The sequence below is a fragment of the Natator depressus genome, chromosome 10 (assembly GCF_965152275.1).
Source record: "Natator depressus isolate rNatDep1 chromosome 10, rNatDep2.hap1, whole genome shotgun sequence".
NCBI lineage: Eukaryota > Metazoa > Chordata > Testudines > Cheloniidae > Natator > Natator depressus.
This window is the reverse complement of record NC_134243.1, coordinates 64,511,524-64,529,228: the sequence shown is the minus strand read 5'-3', so window position 1 is coordinate 64,529,228 and position 17,705 is coordinate 64,511,524. Positions and strand designations below refer to the sequence as shown.

The 17,705-nt window shown below is 38.9% G+C and overlaps 1 protein-coding gene across 1 annotated transcript in view; it reads left to right on the top strand.

Moving 5' to 3' along the window:
- ATP8B4 (ATPase phospholipid transporting 8B4 (putative)) overlaps window positions 1–17,705 on the top strand; it is a 174,110-nt gene that overhangs the window by 147,933 nt on the left and 8,472 nt on the right. Inside the window, 4 exon segments of the mRNA XM_074964516.1 lie at window positions 3,967–4,114; window positions 6,321–6,504; window positions 8,166–8,389; window positions 17,587–17,670. Of these exon segments, the coding sequence (XP_074820617.1) occupies window positions 3,967–4,114; window positions 6,321–6,504; window positions 8,166–8,389; window positions 17,587–17,670 (640 nt within the window).

Here is a 17,705-nt window from a genome sequence, read left to right as displayed (position 1 = left end):
TGGGGAATATGCTACTGAGGAAAAAAAGCAGAAACTGAGTCATTAGTACAGATTTGAAAAGGACTTAATTAAACAGGAAACCCATAAATACTCATATTTGTTTCTGAGAAACACATCTAGGAAGTCTGTATGCCCAGCAGGTTGTGTCATTGAAGCTAAAAGATATGTTTAGAGATGTTATGAATGGAGAGAAGTTTTTAACACTGAATTTATGATATTACAGTCATTTCCATGGCTATATATGGTGATTTTGTAAACACTGTGGTTTGATTTCAGTGCAGGATCCAGTAGAAGATGGTGCTTAGATCAATGTTAGTGTTAAGACACATCTTCAGTAAGACAGAAAATGGGCAACAAAATATATTATTTAATATGTATATTTTCTGAATTCAAGTTTGTTCCAGTATGCAAGTCCCCCCCCCCCCCCAAGCACTTTTTATTACCAGTTCCTCTTCTCTCATAGCACGCATAATTATCCATTGTTTCATTCTGGTGTCATCTTTTATTTCCTATGTAGCACCTTGACTTTACCCTTATTATGATTTTGGGGTGGAATGCACTGGTTGCCTCTGTACCATTTCCAGATCAACCGCCAGGTGGCCTTCAAAGAACAAAGAAGACATCCTTTCCCAGGAGACCAGCTGCATCAGTGCTGTGGTACTCCTGGTCTCCATTGCATAATAGACATGTTGTTCTGGAATTCGGCATATAGCACTATGATATCCTGCAAATACAGACTAGACTTGGGTATTTTAAGTAAAAGTATGCTATCTTTTACTGTTGACATTGTAAATAAATAATTAAATCCTGGACTCTGGTGAGCAGCAGATTTATTTTGGTATTTTATGCAGAAACTGCCTCTTATTTAGAAAACAACTTATTCACTGAACCAATAACTGAAACTTATTTCAAATAATTAACAGATTTATAAAACATCTGTCATGTTAAACATTGTGATCTGAGCCACAAAGCTCAGAGCAGTTTTCTGATGTGAACGACTTAAAAGTTTAAGGGTGTGTTCAGACCAGATTCTTGTAGAGCAACTGCGTATTATTTTTCTAAATCTGAAAAGATGAGCGAATGATAAAAATAAAATAAATTTGAAAAATATTCAAAGCTAAATAGTAAACCGTATTTCACAGAAGGAAAAAAAAAGGTGAAAAAGCAAAATATCAGATTCAGACATCTGACATATATCACTTCTTAATAGCAACTGTCTATAATATCTTGGTCAATAATATGAAAATTCAAATTTATGAAGAATTCATACATTACTATATAGAACACAGAAGAGAGTTTATTTTCAGAATTCTGGAAATTAGAAGATTTTTAGGTAATCCATTTCAAAAGTCTCCACTTTAAATTCATCTTCCTCTTCACACGCCTAAAAAGATTTTTTTGTCATCATATAAAACCCTGATCCTGCAAAAACTTCAGCATGTGTATAATTTTATGCCTGTGAGTAACTGCTGCTGAAGTCAATAGTAGCACTCATATGCACAAAGCACACATGGTGAAGCCTTTCCAGGATCAGGGCCTCTTAAATGTAATTGTAGGCCTTTATGTCACAGCATATTTCATATGCAGAGTCATAATCTAAGTAAAATATATAGAAATATATGCCATGGTTTCAGGACTATCTGCACCTCTCTCTCTTTTCTAGTCTCAGAGTGCGCCCTTTCAGATGTTAGCCTGTGTCTCCAACTCTTAGACTGTGCCCTGCGCTATGATACACTGAGGATCAACTGTACTTAGCCAGCAGGTCTGACTGGGTTTGACACCAGCTGTTCTTTTCGGGAGTTTGTGGCCACTGGTATTCAGTGACAAAACAGCCTTCTTAAACACCAAAGTATTGTTTATTTTAAGAGTAAGAACAAAGCATTTAGAGAAAAAGGATTTTAAAACAACAAACAGTTGATACATGTGTCTGTCTTCCCTAAAGCCCTACCATCCAGCGATAGTTGCCTAGATGGGCCTAACGTCTTCAGCGATCTGAGAAGGTTCCTGGGTCAGGCAGGTTTCCTTGAATAGCTCCCCAACAAATACCTCCTCTTTGGAGAGAGAGAGTCCCTTATAATCCATTTCCTTTGTTCTTGCCAGGCTTTAGCTCTTCTGGACAAAATCAGTTGGGTAGGCTCAAAAGGAGGTCCAGCCAGACTTTGCAGTACCTATGGCTCTGCCACTGTGCTGTAAGAGCCCTCACATGTTAGCTGAGGGGTGGTCTATATTGACCTATTCTTCCCTTCCTGCTTGTTTTTCCTTATGGTCTGCTATTAAACTAAATGAGTGTATTCATACAACAAAGTATGCAGCTCAACATACAGCATTTATAAATTATTACAGAGTAGTCCCACATCTGTCACAATATATACAGTGTTGTTGTAGCCCTGTTGGTCCCAGGATATTAGAGGGACAATGTGGGTAAGATAATATCTTTTATTGGACCAACTTCTGACAGTGAGAGAGACAAGCGTTTGAGCTCACAGAGAGCTCTTCTTTTCCCAGACCTGAAGAAGAGCACTGTGGAAGCGCAGAAGCTTGTTTCTCTCACCAGCAGAAGTTGGTCCAGTAAGATACTAGTGTGATGGAGTAGGGAGTACGGAGTATTAACCTGGTAATGTTGCATGGGAGTTTTACTGGCTTACTGTCTGCATCAATACTAGATGGTGGTAGGATATCAGGGAGTGACTTCACTTGAGGGATGATACTTGAGCATGTCACCTGAGCCCAGGAGGGGGTTGGGGCCAAGTGACCTTCTTCCTGGGAAACTGGACAAAGGCTGGAGGAGGAGCTAGGGTGTGTGGCTGGGTGAGACTGCTGGAGGGGGTTTCAGTTTGGAGCTGGCTGGGGAAATGGAGGGAGGCCCAGACTGGGGTCTGGGCACCCTCCCCCCCAAGATGGACCTGACTGAGGGGGTCCTGTTGTCTGTAACTACAAGCTCTGTTTTGGACTGTGTTCCCATGTCTAATAAATCTTCTGTTTTACTGGCTGGCTGAGAGTCACAGTGAGTCGCAGGAAGTGGGGGTGCAGGGCCCTGACTCCCCCACACTCCGTGACAGTTACCTCACCCATAATATTACATGCATACAAAATTTCCAGAAAGTGAAAGTAAAAAAATCTCCAATAAAGCTATTGTATGACAATTTTACGAAAAACCAAGAGGAGTTCGCAATAAACAGACTGTGGGCAAAATTTAAATCTAGGACTGTGACAACGAACATAGCCTACAACAAAAAGGGGAGCCTAATTCAGCAAGCTGTAAAAGGCTTCACCCTATGGATAGCTGAAGTAGCAGGTGGTGCCACTCCCAGAGGCCAGTTGGAGATCGTGGCAGAACCCAGATGAGGGGTTTGTTCAAATATTTGGACTAGATTTATTAACTTATGATCTAAATTTTCACAATATTCCAATGTGTTGGTTTTCGGCTATCTCTGCTTATGACATGGAGGTGCTAAATAAGTTTACTTCTATAAATGGACTTGTACTGTAATTTGTAAAAGGTCTCAGTTTATGTTATTCTGATATTGTATATTTTTTTGTTTTACAAAATAAAATTAATACAATGTTGCCAGGAATTCCTGGAAAAAGAGTTTCTCGTCAATCTTTGCTCCTGTAAATGTAACTACAGCATTTTCTGTGCCAAACTCATCTTTCTTTTAAGCCTGGAAAATCTTAATACCAAATTAATGATAAATGACTCAGTTCAAACTCAGATCAAGATTGGTATTTAACTTCTAAGTTATTTAAAAACACTCAGAAATATTGTCTTACCTTCATATCTACCCAACCTACTTTCTTGGATTTTAAACACACTACAGTATCTTCATCACGTAAAAGAAATATCCTTCATGCCTACTGAAATTTGCTTGTATGTAATATTAGATCAGAACAGCAGAACTGAAATTAGCTCTGATTAATCATTGTCTGATTAAAATTAATAACAACATATTCCTTTTTTCTTTTAAGGAAAGCGAAAGAACATTTGTTTGGACAAAACAAAGACCTTTCCAATGGCCATGTATTTTGTGAAAAAATGCAAGAATCAAAGCAGGGCTCAGTCTTGGAAGAAACTGTCACTGGTGATTATGCATTAGTCATAAATGGACATAGTCTGGTAAGTCAGTTTTTTCAGGTTTTGTCCTTTCCTTCCCAACCCAAATAATCATGTCTGTTTTGTTTTCTAACGATGACGGATTTCTCTCCAAACTCTAAAACTGTTTCATAAGAAAGCTAAAAACAAAGACTGACATAATTGCAAGAAACAATTAAAAATTACATCTTAACTTTTGGATATGTATGGAAGAGAAATCAAATGAGTAACTCTACACAGCTTTTTTTAATAACTGCCACAGTTGAGAAGGCCCGATAGTAAGAACTAGTTCACACAATCTTATCCCTTCTTACCTAGACATAGACCACTGCTGTTATTAAGTGCTTGTGTGAGGGGAATATCACAAATCAATGCCAATTAATTCAGAGAATGCAATTAGGCTGTTATTTTTTCCTGATGTTTGTTGTTTGAGAGCACAACCTGACCTTAAAATAATTACTGCACCAAATTAATGTCATTAAGATACCTCCAGTGGGTTTTCTAAATATCAGCATTTTACAGGGATGCCAAAAGAATTTGCTTTGATTAGGAAATCTGGTTCTTGTCATAATAGAATAAACTTACATTACTTTAGTGTAGTTCAGGTTCAAAATCTTGAACAAGTATCAAAACGATCTTCTGACTCGCTAACTTAAGAGAGTTAAAAGCGCAGGCTTCACTTTTGAGAAATTAGCCGCTCATGAAGATACATGATAATCTTTGTACGTTCATATACTTTGATCTTTATTTTCTTTTTAAAAATTGGGAATAAGAATGGCTATGCCTTCAGACAGTTTCTTAATAGAAAAAGAAGAAGTAAATGGGAATATTGTTTAAGTTTTTCCATAACATCCACAGCCACTTAAGGTAGTTCTAAGTATGTATGGCTCTCTCAAGCTGCATTCCAGCCATAAGAATGTGCTGCTTTCTACACTGTGAAAGTTATGGAAAGTTGCAGATCTCTGGTCTAGGGCAGATTATCCTCTCCAACAGAAAGGTCATGTAGTCTGCAGAAGCTATTTCTCTCCTATGTCCAGATTTGTGGTTTCAATATCATCTCAGAACTGTTTAGCAGCCTGTGTCAAAAGATTAGAATAAGACCACTAGCTCGGTTGTGAATACCTCCAGCAAGCACCGTAACTGGCATTAAGTGGCACGCTCATTGGCAGTGTCATCAGAGAGTCAAAGGAATGGGAAGAGCAATGGATGTTGCTGGTTTTTGCAGAGTTTAAGATTAGAATTGGGAAAGAAGATAAAGTTTCTAGTTACCCTTTTTGTTTGGAGATATCTAAAAGGCAACCAGCTCATGCCTCAGTCCTTTCCCCTGAGCCTTTTCAAAGATCTGGAAAAGCATTCTCTTTTCCCCATTCCTTATGTATTCTTCTCACCCCCCCCATCATCATCATAATATCTAAATCAATAACCAGAAATTTTTCCTCTCCCATGATTTTGAAGAGATCCCTGTCCTTTTCTTGCCTGGGGCTTTCAGAAGATTTCCTCTCCCGCCTCCAGTTTAATGGAAAAATTGTCACACAGTAAATGAAACCGCATAATATATGTCAAAATGGGAACATTTTATGCATTTTTCCAGTGACCCTGCTCACATGCCACATACAGTTGGATTAGCTATATGTGAATCCAAAGGAGAGAGGCAGACCACAGAGTTTGGCCAGACTTTATTTAATGATAGTTGCCAGCATTTTACTGTGTCTGAATTGTGAAGAGGCTCCATGGGTGCTGAACCACAAAGATACATGGAGTATCTGCAGCAAAATACTTGCAGTGGAGCTGATGATTCACTGGATTGGGCCCTTTTAAATTCTCATAAAGTTAGCTGGAAAGTCAAGCGCTGGACTGAAATAACTGTAATGTATCCAATTTTAGGTTATTTCTTCCCCCTTTGTTAATATTGTATTGAACGTGTAATTAAATCAAGTATTTCACATCAAAACGTAGCTTCGCTCTCATTGTGTGTTAGGATTGTATGGGTTATGTGTATGTATATATTTACTGTATACACTTATGAGACTGATTTATTGTGTTTACTGGAGATGTGTGGTATCTTCCACTAAAGGCTTCAGCTGTTTAAAAAAACTTTTGAAATCAGTTTATTGAAAAGTGATGAATCCTATTTATTATATGCAAAGAATTCTCATTTCCCATCCATCACATCTTCTATTGATTATAGCTACAGAACCAGTATTCTGATAGGGAATACTTTGTATTGCAGGCTCATGCACTTGAGGCTAATCTGGAGAATGAATTTGTGGACGTTGCCTGCTTGTGTAAAACTGTGATTTGTTGTCGAGTGACTCCCTTACAAAAAGCACAAGTGGTAGAGCTGGTTAAGAAGCACAGGAAGGCAGTCACCTTGGCCATAGGAGATGGAGCCAATGACATTAGCATGATCAAAAGTAAGAGGAAATTGTGTCATAATGTTCAGTTAAAAGCATAAATAGAAATGCCAATAACATGCTAAGGTTTGCCTATCAATGAACTCGTATTTATAAGCATTTGATAAATAACTGCTGAATCCACCTTAATTGGGATACCCAAGTGGCTCACCTTTCATTCTGATTAAGGAGAATTTCTGACTAACCAGGTTTTGATTGTATCTGAAATGGTTCTCAAATTGCTTTGTTTTGTTCACATTTAACTTGCTGGTTCTCTGAAGAAATAAAGATGTTACAGGTCTGTCACTTACAATACAAACAACACCACACAGAACAACAACAGTTGTTTTCACCCAGATGGAGCTAAAATTGAACTACCAAATTCAGGGCCTTCCAGCATCCTAGCAGTCCTGTACTATTTCCATCCTTAAAAGGGTTAATTTTCATCAGTGTTTCAAAGAGCCTGGAGGGAGATTGTTAAAACACTTCTCCTTTGGTAAACGAGCACTGGCAGAGGCCAAAGATTTTGGAAGGGTGTCAAAGCACCATCAGCCTCTGAACATTATAAAGACATAGTATCCCTATTTGAGTACCACTACTCATATGTTGGCATCCCAATTAAGTAGAATTCCTTGGTAGTATAGCTTGGCTATCCTGGGGAGTATCCCAATTGAATTGTGTCCTGATTAAGTGGAGGGTGCAGTACAGCCATGAAGAAACATCTTGTATTTTACAGTATTTGCATGGCAGAATACAATTCACAAGTACAGCATTAGTAACTACTGTAAATTCTTTTATTGTAGTGTCAGTTGCTTGGAAGATATTTTGTATATTAAAATATACTACTGTGAAAGCAAGTTGTACAATAAATATATTGTCTTTATAATTCATTAATGGGCAGCCCTTAAAATAAAATAGTAAGATGCCTTACATAGCTGCTAATGTATTGTGTTGGTTGCTTACAATATCTCATCTGCTTGCTAACTGTCACCCAATCCTGCCATTGTATAGAACCCTACATTCCAATGGCATTTCTTCAAGCAGATGAATGGCAGGGTTGGGCCCCACCTTATATTCAGAGCCCATTAGACTGAAATTGAATGGTTTGAGCCAGTTTGAGTACGCGGTTGGTGAATAGTTACCCGACTACTGCTATATCTCAATCTCGAGTTGGGTTTTTAAAAACTAAATTTTATTTATTTTAAAAGGTTTCTGCGTTAGCTTCAATAACAGCAGGCCCTCTTCCAATTCACCTATTTGGGCAAAGAATGGGCAAAATAAACATTTTTTCTTCCAGAGAGAAGGAAGAGGGGTTGAAAGAGGAAGAGAGAGTTATGGGGGCTTTAAAAATAATCATAACAAAAATTATTTTAAATTAAAGAGGCGGCTAACGCTTCCCAAGATGCTGAGGGTGAGAGGCAGGAGTGCATGATTCAGTATAATAGTAATAATAATGCTAACTTAGTGGGTGTTCCCTGTTGATTTGATAACTTCTCTGCTTTCTACCTCATCGTTTCAGTAGCTCAGGATACTGTTATTACCTTGTAAGGCAGGGATCACCTTAAAACTGACATCTGCTTATGTCTCACTAAACAAAATGCTCACTGTGATAGTTTAGCAAATGAATGTGTCTTTTTCAAATACTTAGTAGAGACACATTTCTGCTTCGTTTTTACTTACAGGCGCACACATAGGCATTGGCATCAGTGGTGAGGAAGGAATGCAAGCAGTCTTGGCCAGCGATTACTCCTTTGCCCAGTTCAGATACCTTAAGCGGCTCCTGCTTGTTCATGGCAGGTGGTCCTATTTCAGAATGTGCAAGTTCTTGTGTTATTTCTTCTACAAAAACTTTGCCTTCACTCTGGTGCATTTCTGGTTTGGCTTCTTCTGTGGCTTCTCAGCTCAGGTTAGTTTTTGGGAGTAAAGTTTATAAACCAACAAAACAATGTTGTATATGTTTAATGTATCCACCTATTAAAAGGCGTGTTTTTTTAATTATTGGATAATTAGAAATCAGAAAATTGAATTGAACAATCCAGATGTTTGAGTGAAAATCATTTGGAAGTTAATTAAAGTCATATTAGTCTTTATTTTCTTTCTTTAAAAAATTAATCTGACTGTAATTATTATACTTAATGATTTCCTTCATTTCCTCCAAATTGTTGGAAACATTTCGTGATTTCATTTGTTAGGCCATGCTGCCTTATGCTTAAAGGAAAAAAGAGAACCATATGTCCTAATCCAATAAATAGTTTCTTTAGGGTTAAATCCTGATTGTGTGGTTGTCAGGAGTGCATAAATCTATAAATTCTGCAGGTCACATAAGTAGGCCCCATGCCAAGCCAACTGATCCTGACTAAGGTCTAGCCAAAGTGTAAGGTAACATAAGGGTGTCTTGCAAAGCTGCTTGGGGACATGGGGAACTCCTTGTGGTCTTTCAGCAAATCCTTCTTTTCCTCATGTTTGACCTGCAGAAGTTACTGAAAGCCCAAAGCCTTCAGTAAACGCCAACAGCTGCTGTCAAAGACAGCGAGGGAGACCAGGAGTAGAGTCCCTGTATTTATTTGTTTATTTTAATTATATTCTTGGGCAATTAGGAGAGGTTGTTGTGGGTGATTGTTTCTCACTTTCAAGTTGTAGTGGGGGAAATGGGTCTTCAGTCCAGTGGGCCCTGAGTCTGATGTGTCCTGGCTGATCATTTCAGATTTGTTAGATAGCAATAGTGAATTAGATGAGTGAGGCCCCTTTAAGTTTCTCCAGCTTCCTTGATGTCATCGTGAAGAACCAGCACTGTCCCAAACTCCCCTGTCCAGAGGTAGGAGGCACTACATATGTATAGTATCCTCCAGATGAAAAGTGTCATCTATACTAGTCAATGTTCAGTTTTGAATAAAAAAAAACAAACCCTTTACTCTTGTTTGAATTTGAATGCATATTCACATATTTATTGAATGCTTGTTTGTATATTTGAATGCTTACTTAGCATCCTGGGGATTTTGATCAGGGTCTTTCTCTGTTGGGAAAGAGTAAAGGATAATAACTGGGGCTGCACTGTGAATCTGTATTTTGGAGGGCCACATTACAGTGAGATGTTGCTGAAAGCATAGCAAGGGGGTCTCTCAAAATCTCTCATCTCAGTTGGAGATACATGCAACATTCCATGGGTTAATACTCTTCCTCCACTGCCATCCCCTGAAGAAGTGCACACCCTCCCTCTCAAATCCATCAGTCCTTTCACTCCCATCCCTTTTGACCCACAGTGCTTCCCCCTAGCATCTCTGGAAGCCTTTACTAGGTAGCTCTCCATACCAGGCAGCTGTGCCTCACAGCAACAGTGTTGGTGTCAACAGGTCATTTTGTGACCTTTGGCTTATTGGGTGGTTATTCAGATGGGCAGTGGGACCTTCTCTGGTGGTCCACTGGTGGGTCGATTGGGAAATTAGTAGGTAACCCTTCTGTTATTGAGGTGGGCAAGCCTCCTAGCAGGCAAAGAGGAAGTGAGTCTCCCCTGTCTACTTTGGGGAGTGATGTCAGGAAGAAGGTGTACTCAGGAAGGGTACTGGTTCTTCAAACACAATACTGGGGCTGGGGAGAGACATGGGCTGCAGCAGCAGTGCCATTGTCTGAAGATGTATGCAGTGGCAACCTGGGAAGGGGAACCATTCCTAAGGTTTGCTGTCATGGTTCCAGAAAAGAGGGGATCAGGAATTGTATAAAAACATGAATAATGCTAGAAATATTTTAAATCTCTGAGCCTTGGGAAACAATATTTGTATTTCTGGGGAAGGAGAGACATTTCATAATTACAGCAATTAAACATAAAATTTGGTATGATTTATATAGCTACGTATTGTTGGAAAGCTTTTATTGAACACTAGAATATCAATATTCTTTTCATGAATACTTTGCCATTTTGGCTCATATTTATAAACTTAACAGATGCAAAAAGAATTTTCTCAGCAGTATAAAATATACATCTTAATTTTGTTTTTACATAATCTGGTGTAGAGGATTAATGTTTTCTAGCCCTTCTGACTGATTCAAAATAGGGGACAAATTTCCATGACTATGTTTTGAATAATAGATTTCTTAATGCTGCATATTCTCTCAACCCACTGTACTTTGTGAAATGCACCAAAAATACGTAATGTTGAAAATGAGAGGGCTTTGCTTGAATGTGAATTTTAGGAATAACTTGTGGAGGGATTCTCTTGCATGACCTATGCAAAAATGGAAATCTGTAGGATAAAATTCAAGTGTAAAATGGTACAAGGAAAAGAAATTAAGTAATCTGATGGCAAACATAGCTGTATGACTGGGGGGCCATCAGTTTAACTGCCAGTATACTGGAAACTGTTTCAATCTTTTTTATTTTTTCATCAGAAAAACTCTAAGACTTGCACTTCTGTCCTACATTCAGGTAGTTGTCAGGAACATGTTGCAATCAGGTGGTTTGTCAGCTCTTGGCCTTTGACCTCAGACCTCCCAGTACACACTAGACCAGAGGATGTTTTAGATCCCACATTGTTAGGCAATGTGTCAACACACAGCAAGAAACCATTCCTGCCCTGAAGGGCTTACATTCTAAATAGGCAAGATAGACAAGGATTGGGAAGGGAAACAGAGGCACAGAGAAGTAAACTGACTTGACTGAGGTCACACAACAGGTCAGTGGCAGATCTATAAATAGACCCAGGTCTCCTGACTCCCAATCCAGTGTCCTATTTCTGGACCACACAGACTCTTGGAAGAAGCTCAGCATGCACTGGGCTGCCTTCTTGGTAAGACAGTTTGTCAAAATCACATTACAGTCTTGTTCCACATTCTACACTGGATCTTCCTGCACTTCAAAGTCCTGGTCCTAATTTTTAAAGTCCTTAGTGGGTTAAAGATTAACTGCCTCAGAGATGTCCTCTCAGTGACTTGCCACAACAGCCATGTTCACCAGGAACTCTGTTCCCAAGGTGCAATTTTTGGGGACAGGTGATAGAGCACACTACCTTGAAGGCACAATGACTGCTCTCATTCCACTTGCTTTCCCTCAGTAATGAAAAGTTGCAGAATGGCTCAGAAATATTGATCCTGGAGACAATCCCATGTAGAAGAACAAACATGAGGGATGGGGGTATTTTTGTACAGTAGTGATGATCCTAGACACTGAAGTGATGGACACCTTATGACTATCCAGATAAATTAGATTGCTGTGCTTTGAATTACAAATCTAAACTATTTCCTGCTTTTCTACATCTCATTACAGTAGCTATTCAATTGAGAATATAGGAGAAGAGGATTTTGATTATACTGTTAAGAACTATGGCTGAAATTTTACAAAGTACAAAGGACTTAGGAATTTAAACTTAGACACCTGAATGTAAGTAGCTGATTTTCACAGATGCTAAGCACCCACAAATCCCACTGACTTGCTCAGCACCTCTGAAAACCAGGACACACATACCTTGGTGCCTACGTGTAGATTTAGGAATGTAATTGTAGGAATTCAAACTGGAAAATTTTCACCTATAGTTACATGATACAATAGATTAACCAATTATGGTAACAATTTTTGGACACTCCTTGTGTAGCATAAATGTGCCAGTCTATCCATTCCCCAGAGAAGAGAAATATATATGTTTATTAGGAGAAGAGAATATATTTTACTCCACTGGAGTTTTGAGTTTTCTTTTAATGAAAACATAGGGTGAAATGCTGGCCCTTTTGAAGTCAGTAGCAAAACTACTGCCTGGAATGGGTGCAGGATTTCATCCACATTCCGATTTTATATGAAAATCTCTGTAGTCTTCTCCCTTTTTTTTGTCTCCTTCCATTCTTTGATTCATTTGAAGCGCTAATATACCTAGAATCGGACCTAAAAAAAAGTCTGAACATCTATATCTTCTTTCATATGCTTTTACGGTTACCCACACTGGAGCTGAAAATACTTGGACAGATATAGACAGATTGGGCTTTTCTAGATGCAATGTTGACTTTAAAGCAGCAGTATAATTTCATAAAGTGATGTGCTGTATTTCTTTACTACCTTGGGTTGCCTCTCATTATTGCTGACACTGTTGAATTTGTTCACTAACTGTTGCTCTTTGATTATATGCTCCAGCCTGGCCCAGCCAAGATAACTGGTAGGTGGGCTGCATATCACAGATGTGAATTTCTGGAATATGTTCCTCTGGCATCTGGGTCTGGGAGACGTTCTTTTAGGTGACTCCATGATTTGTGATGCAGACTTAGTGACAGCAGTGGTGTCATTTTGCTGGTGGATTGGGATTCATTGTATTTTACTTTAAATTTAATTTCAAGTGTGAGTGATTTGGTTCCTGTTTATGAGTTTGCAAACAGTCCCTGGAGACTCTCATGCAAGACCTATTCAGTGTGAAATTCTGTATTTCCCCTATTTCCAAATCTACCTATTTTGGGAAAGGATGCAGTTAATGCTTTCTGGGAAATAAGAATTCCATTTTGTAAAAAATGTCAATGTTTTGACATTTAGTTTCATTCTTTATCATCGCAGAAATAAACCTTTCAAAAATTAGATGAGAGGGAGCGGGAGAGAGAGAATAGCCAATAGCTCACAGATAACGGCATGCATCTTGGATGTGAAAGATTCAGGTTCTAGTCTGTGCTGTGACTCATTTGCAGTGAGAAATGGAACCTGGATCTCCCACATCCGAAGTGAGTGTCCCAACTCTGGGTGTGAGTGTCTCCACTCTCTCTCAAGCAGATAGTCCATCCTGGGCCTGAGAAACCTTCCTGACAAAGTTTCAATGTTGATGAATTTGCATTTTCTGACAAAAAAAATTGTCAAAAAGTTCCAGCTACCTCTATGTGCAAGAGGGATGGGCAAACTGGATCAGATAAAACAAATGGCTCTCACCTTCACCCTCAAACTCTGTGTGCTTCTGCTGATCTTGGTTTTGTCCTAAAACAGAAGTATAAATAAGGAAATACCATGTTCTTAGGATATTTCTGACTCAGCTATAGCCAGAAAGAAACAACAATCCTGTGGGATCAGGCATTCTCATGGGATATTATCCAGCCCAAATTCCAGGCAGTTGAGCTTTGTACAACATTCTATGTCAGCTCTTAGATACTCTGGTGTGACTGAAGTAGGCCTGAAATGTTGAGATGTGTACATAACAGCGATAGAGAAAGTTCTAGATTTTGTTGGGAGTAAAAGTTGGAAATCTGAGTCACAAGCGCACCCAATTTAGGTTAAAATTAATCAATTAATCAAATTAATCAATTTTTGCCTTTATTTATGCAATTTCAGAGAGAGTTATTTTGACTTAGAGTGCCTGAGCATACATTTATGCCAGACAATTACAAATGCAATTGGTAAAGGGCCTGAGTTACCACATTTCAGGGCACTGGGAAATCCTCCAATACTTTCTGATGGTTGTCATCTCCCCTTGGTTGGTCTAGTCCTTCTGTTGGTCTAGTCCTTCTGTCCCATCCTTCAGTTTCTGGTCCGATGTTTCTCCAGTGTAGGCCTATGTTCACTTAGGTCTTGTATGCATTTCTACATTACAGATTAAGTAATCTTTATCAAATTGGCTCTTAACACATCAACCCTTTGAGTTGTAGGTTACCCACACATTATGCATATGCAAGCTTCAGTTACCCAACTTCTGCATTTTTTCTGCTTGTTCTGCAGTTACGGTGTCATGGTATTTTTTGTGTCACCTTGCCCTAGGTCTCCCAGTAAAAAAGACTTCTTGGTGTTACAGGTTTTTGTAACTTCCAGCACAGCATTGTCTTGTCAGCAATATCATCATTTTAAATAGATTAGTAATTCTATGTAAAAGAAGAATTGGCAAAACCACATTTATGCCGGCAATGCCTTGGCCTAAGTGTTACCTCAGCTGTACTCTTTCACTGTCCATAATTACAAATAGTTAAAAAATATCTATCAAAGCTCTTCATCTAACCATTAGAAATTCTTCATTTTATATTTCAGTGTTATAAGTCAGTATGTTATCCCCCTTCTACCCTTTAATCTGTTAGAAGGGGGGAGTTATGGAAAACATGATAATTCTTTAATGTCAACATTTCTTATCTTCTTTAAACATGGGTTTTCCATTCAAAATCCAGTTTTGTTTGTGAATCATCATAAAAAAAACTTTGTTGGAAATTTTCCTGTGAACACATTTTTTAGGGTTGTCTCAATTTTAGGACCTCGATATTTAGTTGATTTTAATGGAAACCCAACAGCCTGGTTCAGCCCCTCGTGAAGTAACATGCAGAACCCTATCCAGTATATCTCGCGCTTATGACTGGGTCCTCCTACAGCTACATCCCCACAAAACACACATCCCTAGCCCTGCCTCCTGCCTGCAACTGAAGTTGTGATAAACTTTCTTCTCCTCTCACATACATTTGAATCTCTGTTGCCTCCAGTAACCCCAGTACGTGAACTTGAAGCTAGGAGAGCCAGAGAACAATTGTCCAAGCCCAGAGCAGGGTCTCAGTTCTCCATCTCTAGAATGGGGATAATAGTAAATCCCTGCTGAATGGGGAGTGGGTAGTATCCCTTCAAATAGTTTGGGAGCCCTCTACTGGGCTTTCCTGTCTCTATTGCAGAATCCACCAGAACCCCACAGAGTAGCAGTTTATATATGTAGCCAGGTCTTATATGTTTGTGTATTAGAGAATATGGTTAGTTGGAACCCAGCCATGTCCATTCAGTTTCCTCATATTCTTAATGTTATGTAAAGAGCAAAGATATAACACTATCTCACAGGGATATTGTAAAGAGAAAACTGAGGTGCTTAGATATCATGGTAATGGAGGCCAGATAGATAGATACATAGATTAGAGAGCTTAATCTCTGCCACAGCCTGCTGGCACTAGAGTCTGACAAGACTGTAGACAGTGAATCAGGGATAGTGCACTGGTTCATGAGATGGGTGTGTACTTTTGGGGCCTGATCAAGCTACCACTGAAGTCAATAGACAGTCTGTCATAGACCTCAGTGGGAGTTGAATCAGGCTCCACATGTGGGGTTCCAGTACCCACACAGGGAGCATAAATTTAAGGCAACTGCTTCTATGTTGTGCTCTTGCAACCGTCTACACTTTTGTGTACACATATGTGGACTCTGAGATATCAGTGAAGACACACATTTTTAAGTGCTTGCGCCAGAACATTTCTTGGGGCCTTATTTAGGAAAGTTATGAATCAAACCAGTTGCAACTACTGGCATTGTTTGCTTAAGAAATGAGACTATCTGATGACAATATGCCATTGTCAACACTACAGAGATTTAAGGGAAAGCTTTTTAAAAAGAATATGGAAACAATTATCCTGTCCATGAATATAAAAAAAACCTTTGTATTATGCCAAACAATATAAACAAGTCACAGTTGAAAATATGAAAATAGCATGTGACTATTAGACTAGTCTCAAAGGTTTGTATAACCGCAAAGGTTTTGATTACCTGTGAAATAGTTATCCAGAGCTCTTAGCAGATATAGTGGCTGGCTAAAATTGCAGAAAGAAGCACTGTATATTCAAGAACGTTCAATTCCTTCTGCATTTCTCGAGTGTATTTCTGCTAATTGCACAAATAAAGAACAGATGGAGCAGGGCACCTCTTATTTATTCTGTAATATGTTTTCTGCAAGACAGACTTTTCATAATAAAAATAGCTTTATAACTTTAATGTAAAGGAAACTAAAAAGCAGTATAAATAAAGTTTCAGAGTAACAGCCGTGTTAGTCTGTATTCGTAAAAAGAAAAAAGAAAAGGAGTACTTGTGGCACCTTAGAGACTAACCAGTTTATTTGAGCATGAGCTTTCGTGAGCTACAGCTCACTTCATCGGATGCATAGCATATTGTGGAAACTGCAGAAGACATTATATACACACAGAGACCATGAAACAAAACTTCCTCCCACCCCACTGTCCTGCTCGTAACAGCTTATCTAAAGTGATCATCAAGGAGGGCCATTTCCAGCTCAAATCCAGGTTTTCTCACCCTTCTCCCCCCCCCCCCACAGACACACATACAAACATCCCTATAGGATGGGCTATTACCAGCAGGAGAGTGAGTTTGTATGTGTGTCTGTGGGGGGGGGGGGAGAAGGGTGAGAAAACCTGGATTTGTGCTGGAAATGGCCCTCCTTGATGATCACTTTAGATAAGCTGTTACGAGCAGGACAGTGGGGTGGGAGGAAGTTTTGTTTCATGGTCTCTGTGTGTATATAATGTCTTCTGCAGTTTCCACAATATGCTATGCATCCGATGAAGTGAGCTGTAGCTCACGAAAGCTCATGCTCAAATAAACTGGTTAGTCTCTAAGGTGCCACAAGTACTCCTTTTTTTTTTTCTTTTTATAAATAAAGTGCAGCTTTAAAATGAGGGGTGCTTAGAAAAAGGCCTTCATCACTAAATGGATTTGCAAGTTATTGTTTGTATAAACTTAGCAATGGGGACTTGTGTTTTCATGTTGCTGGGAAGGATCAGGCATAAATCCAAATTGATCCTTGTAGAGGATCTTCAGGCTTTCACCTTTAATTCAGACTTGGCCATCTTTCCTTGGTTGGAACTAGACATCCTTCCTGTTGATGAGCTAAGATGTACCCAGCCTGTTCAAGGGTTACAGGGGAAGTTGACTTGAATGTGGGATGGCCAGATCCCTTCCCCATACCACATGCCTGAACCCTGTTAAGCAGCCAAGTGTGCTACAAATGTGTAGTAAAAAATATGTGATTGGGATTTTGATAATGCTGTTCAATAATCGTCCCTTTGTGTCACTCTGCCATTTCCAGATTGGGTATAAGATCACATCTTTTTCTGGGGTAGATGAAAAATACATTAACCAAGCAGCTTATTAAACATTGTGGATTTGCCAGCTATCCCATTTTTCATAATTAAGTATGGTATGAAATACTATAGGATAACCCCTGGCATAGAAAGCAAATCACTAAACTCTTAGATATTCATTATTTTACCTATTTTCAAAATTCAATTATCCTGTTCATGAGAGCAGATATAAAGCGTCCTGTTGTGTGTTCCGTTGTGCCAAATAATAATAGTGAAAAGTTTTAAAAATGACACTTGTTCACTTTATCAACTGCATCTTCTTTTCAGACAGTTTATGACCAGTGGTTTATTACCCTCTTCAACATTGTCTATACTTCGCTGCCTGTACTAGCTATGGGTTTGTTCGACCAGGTACAATTTTTTCTTATTTATAGCATGTCTTAAAT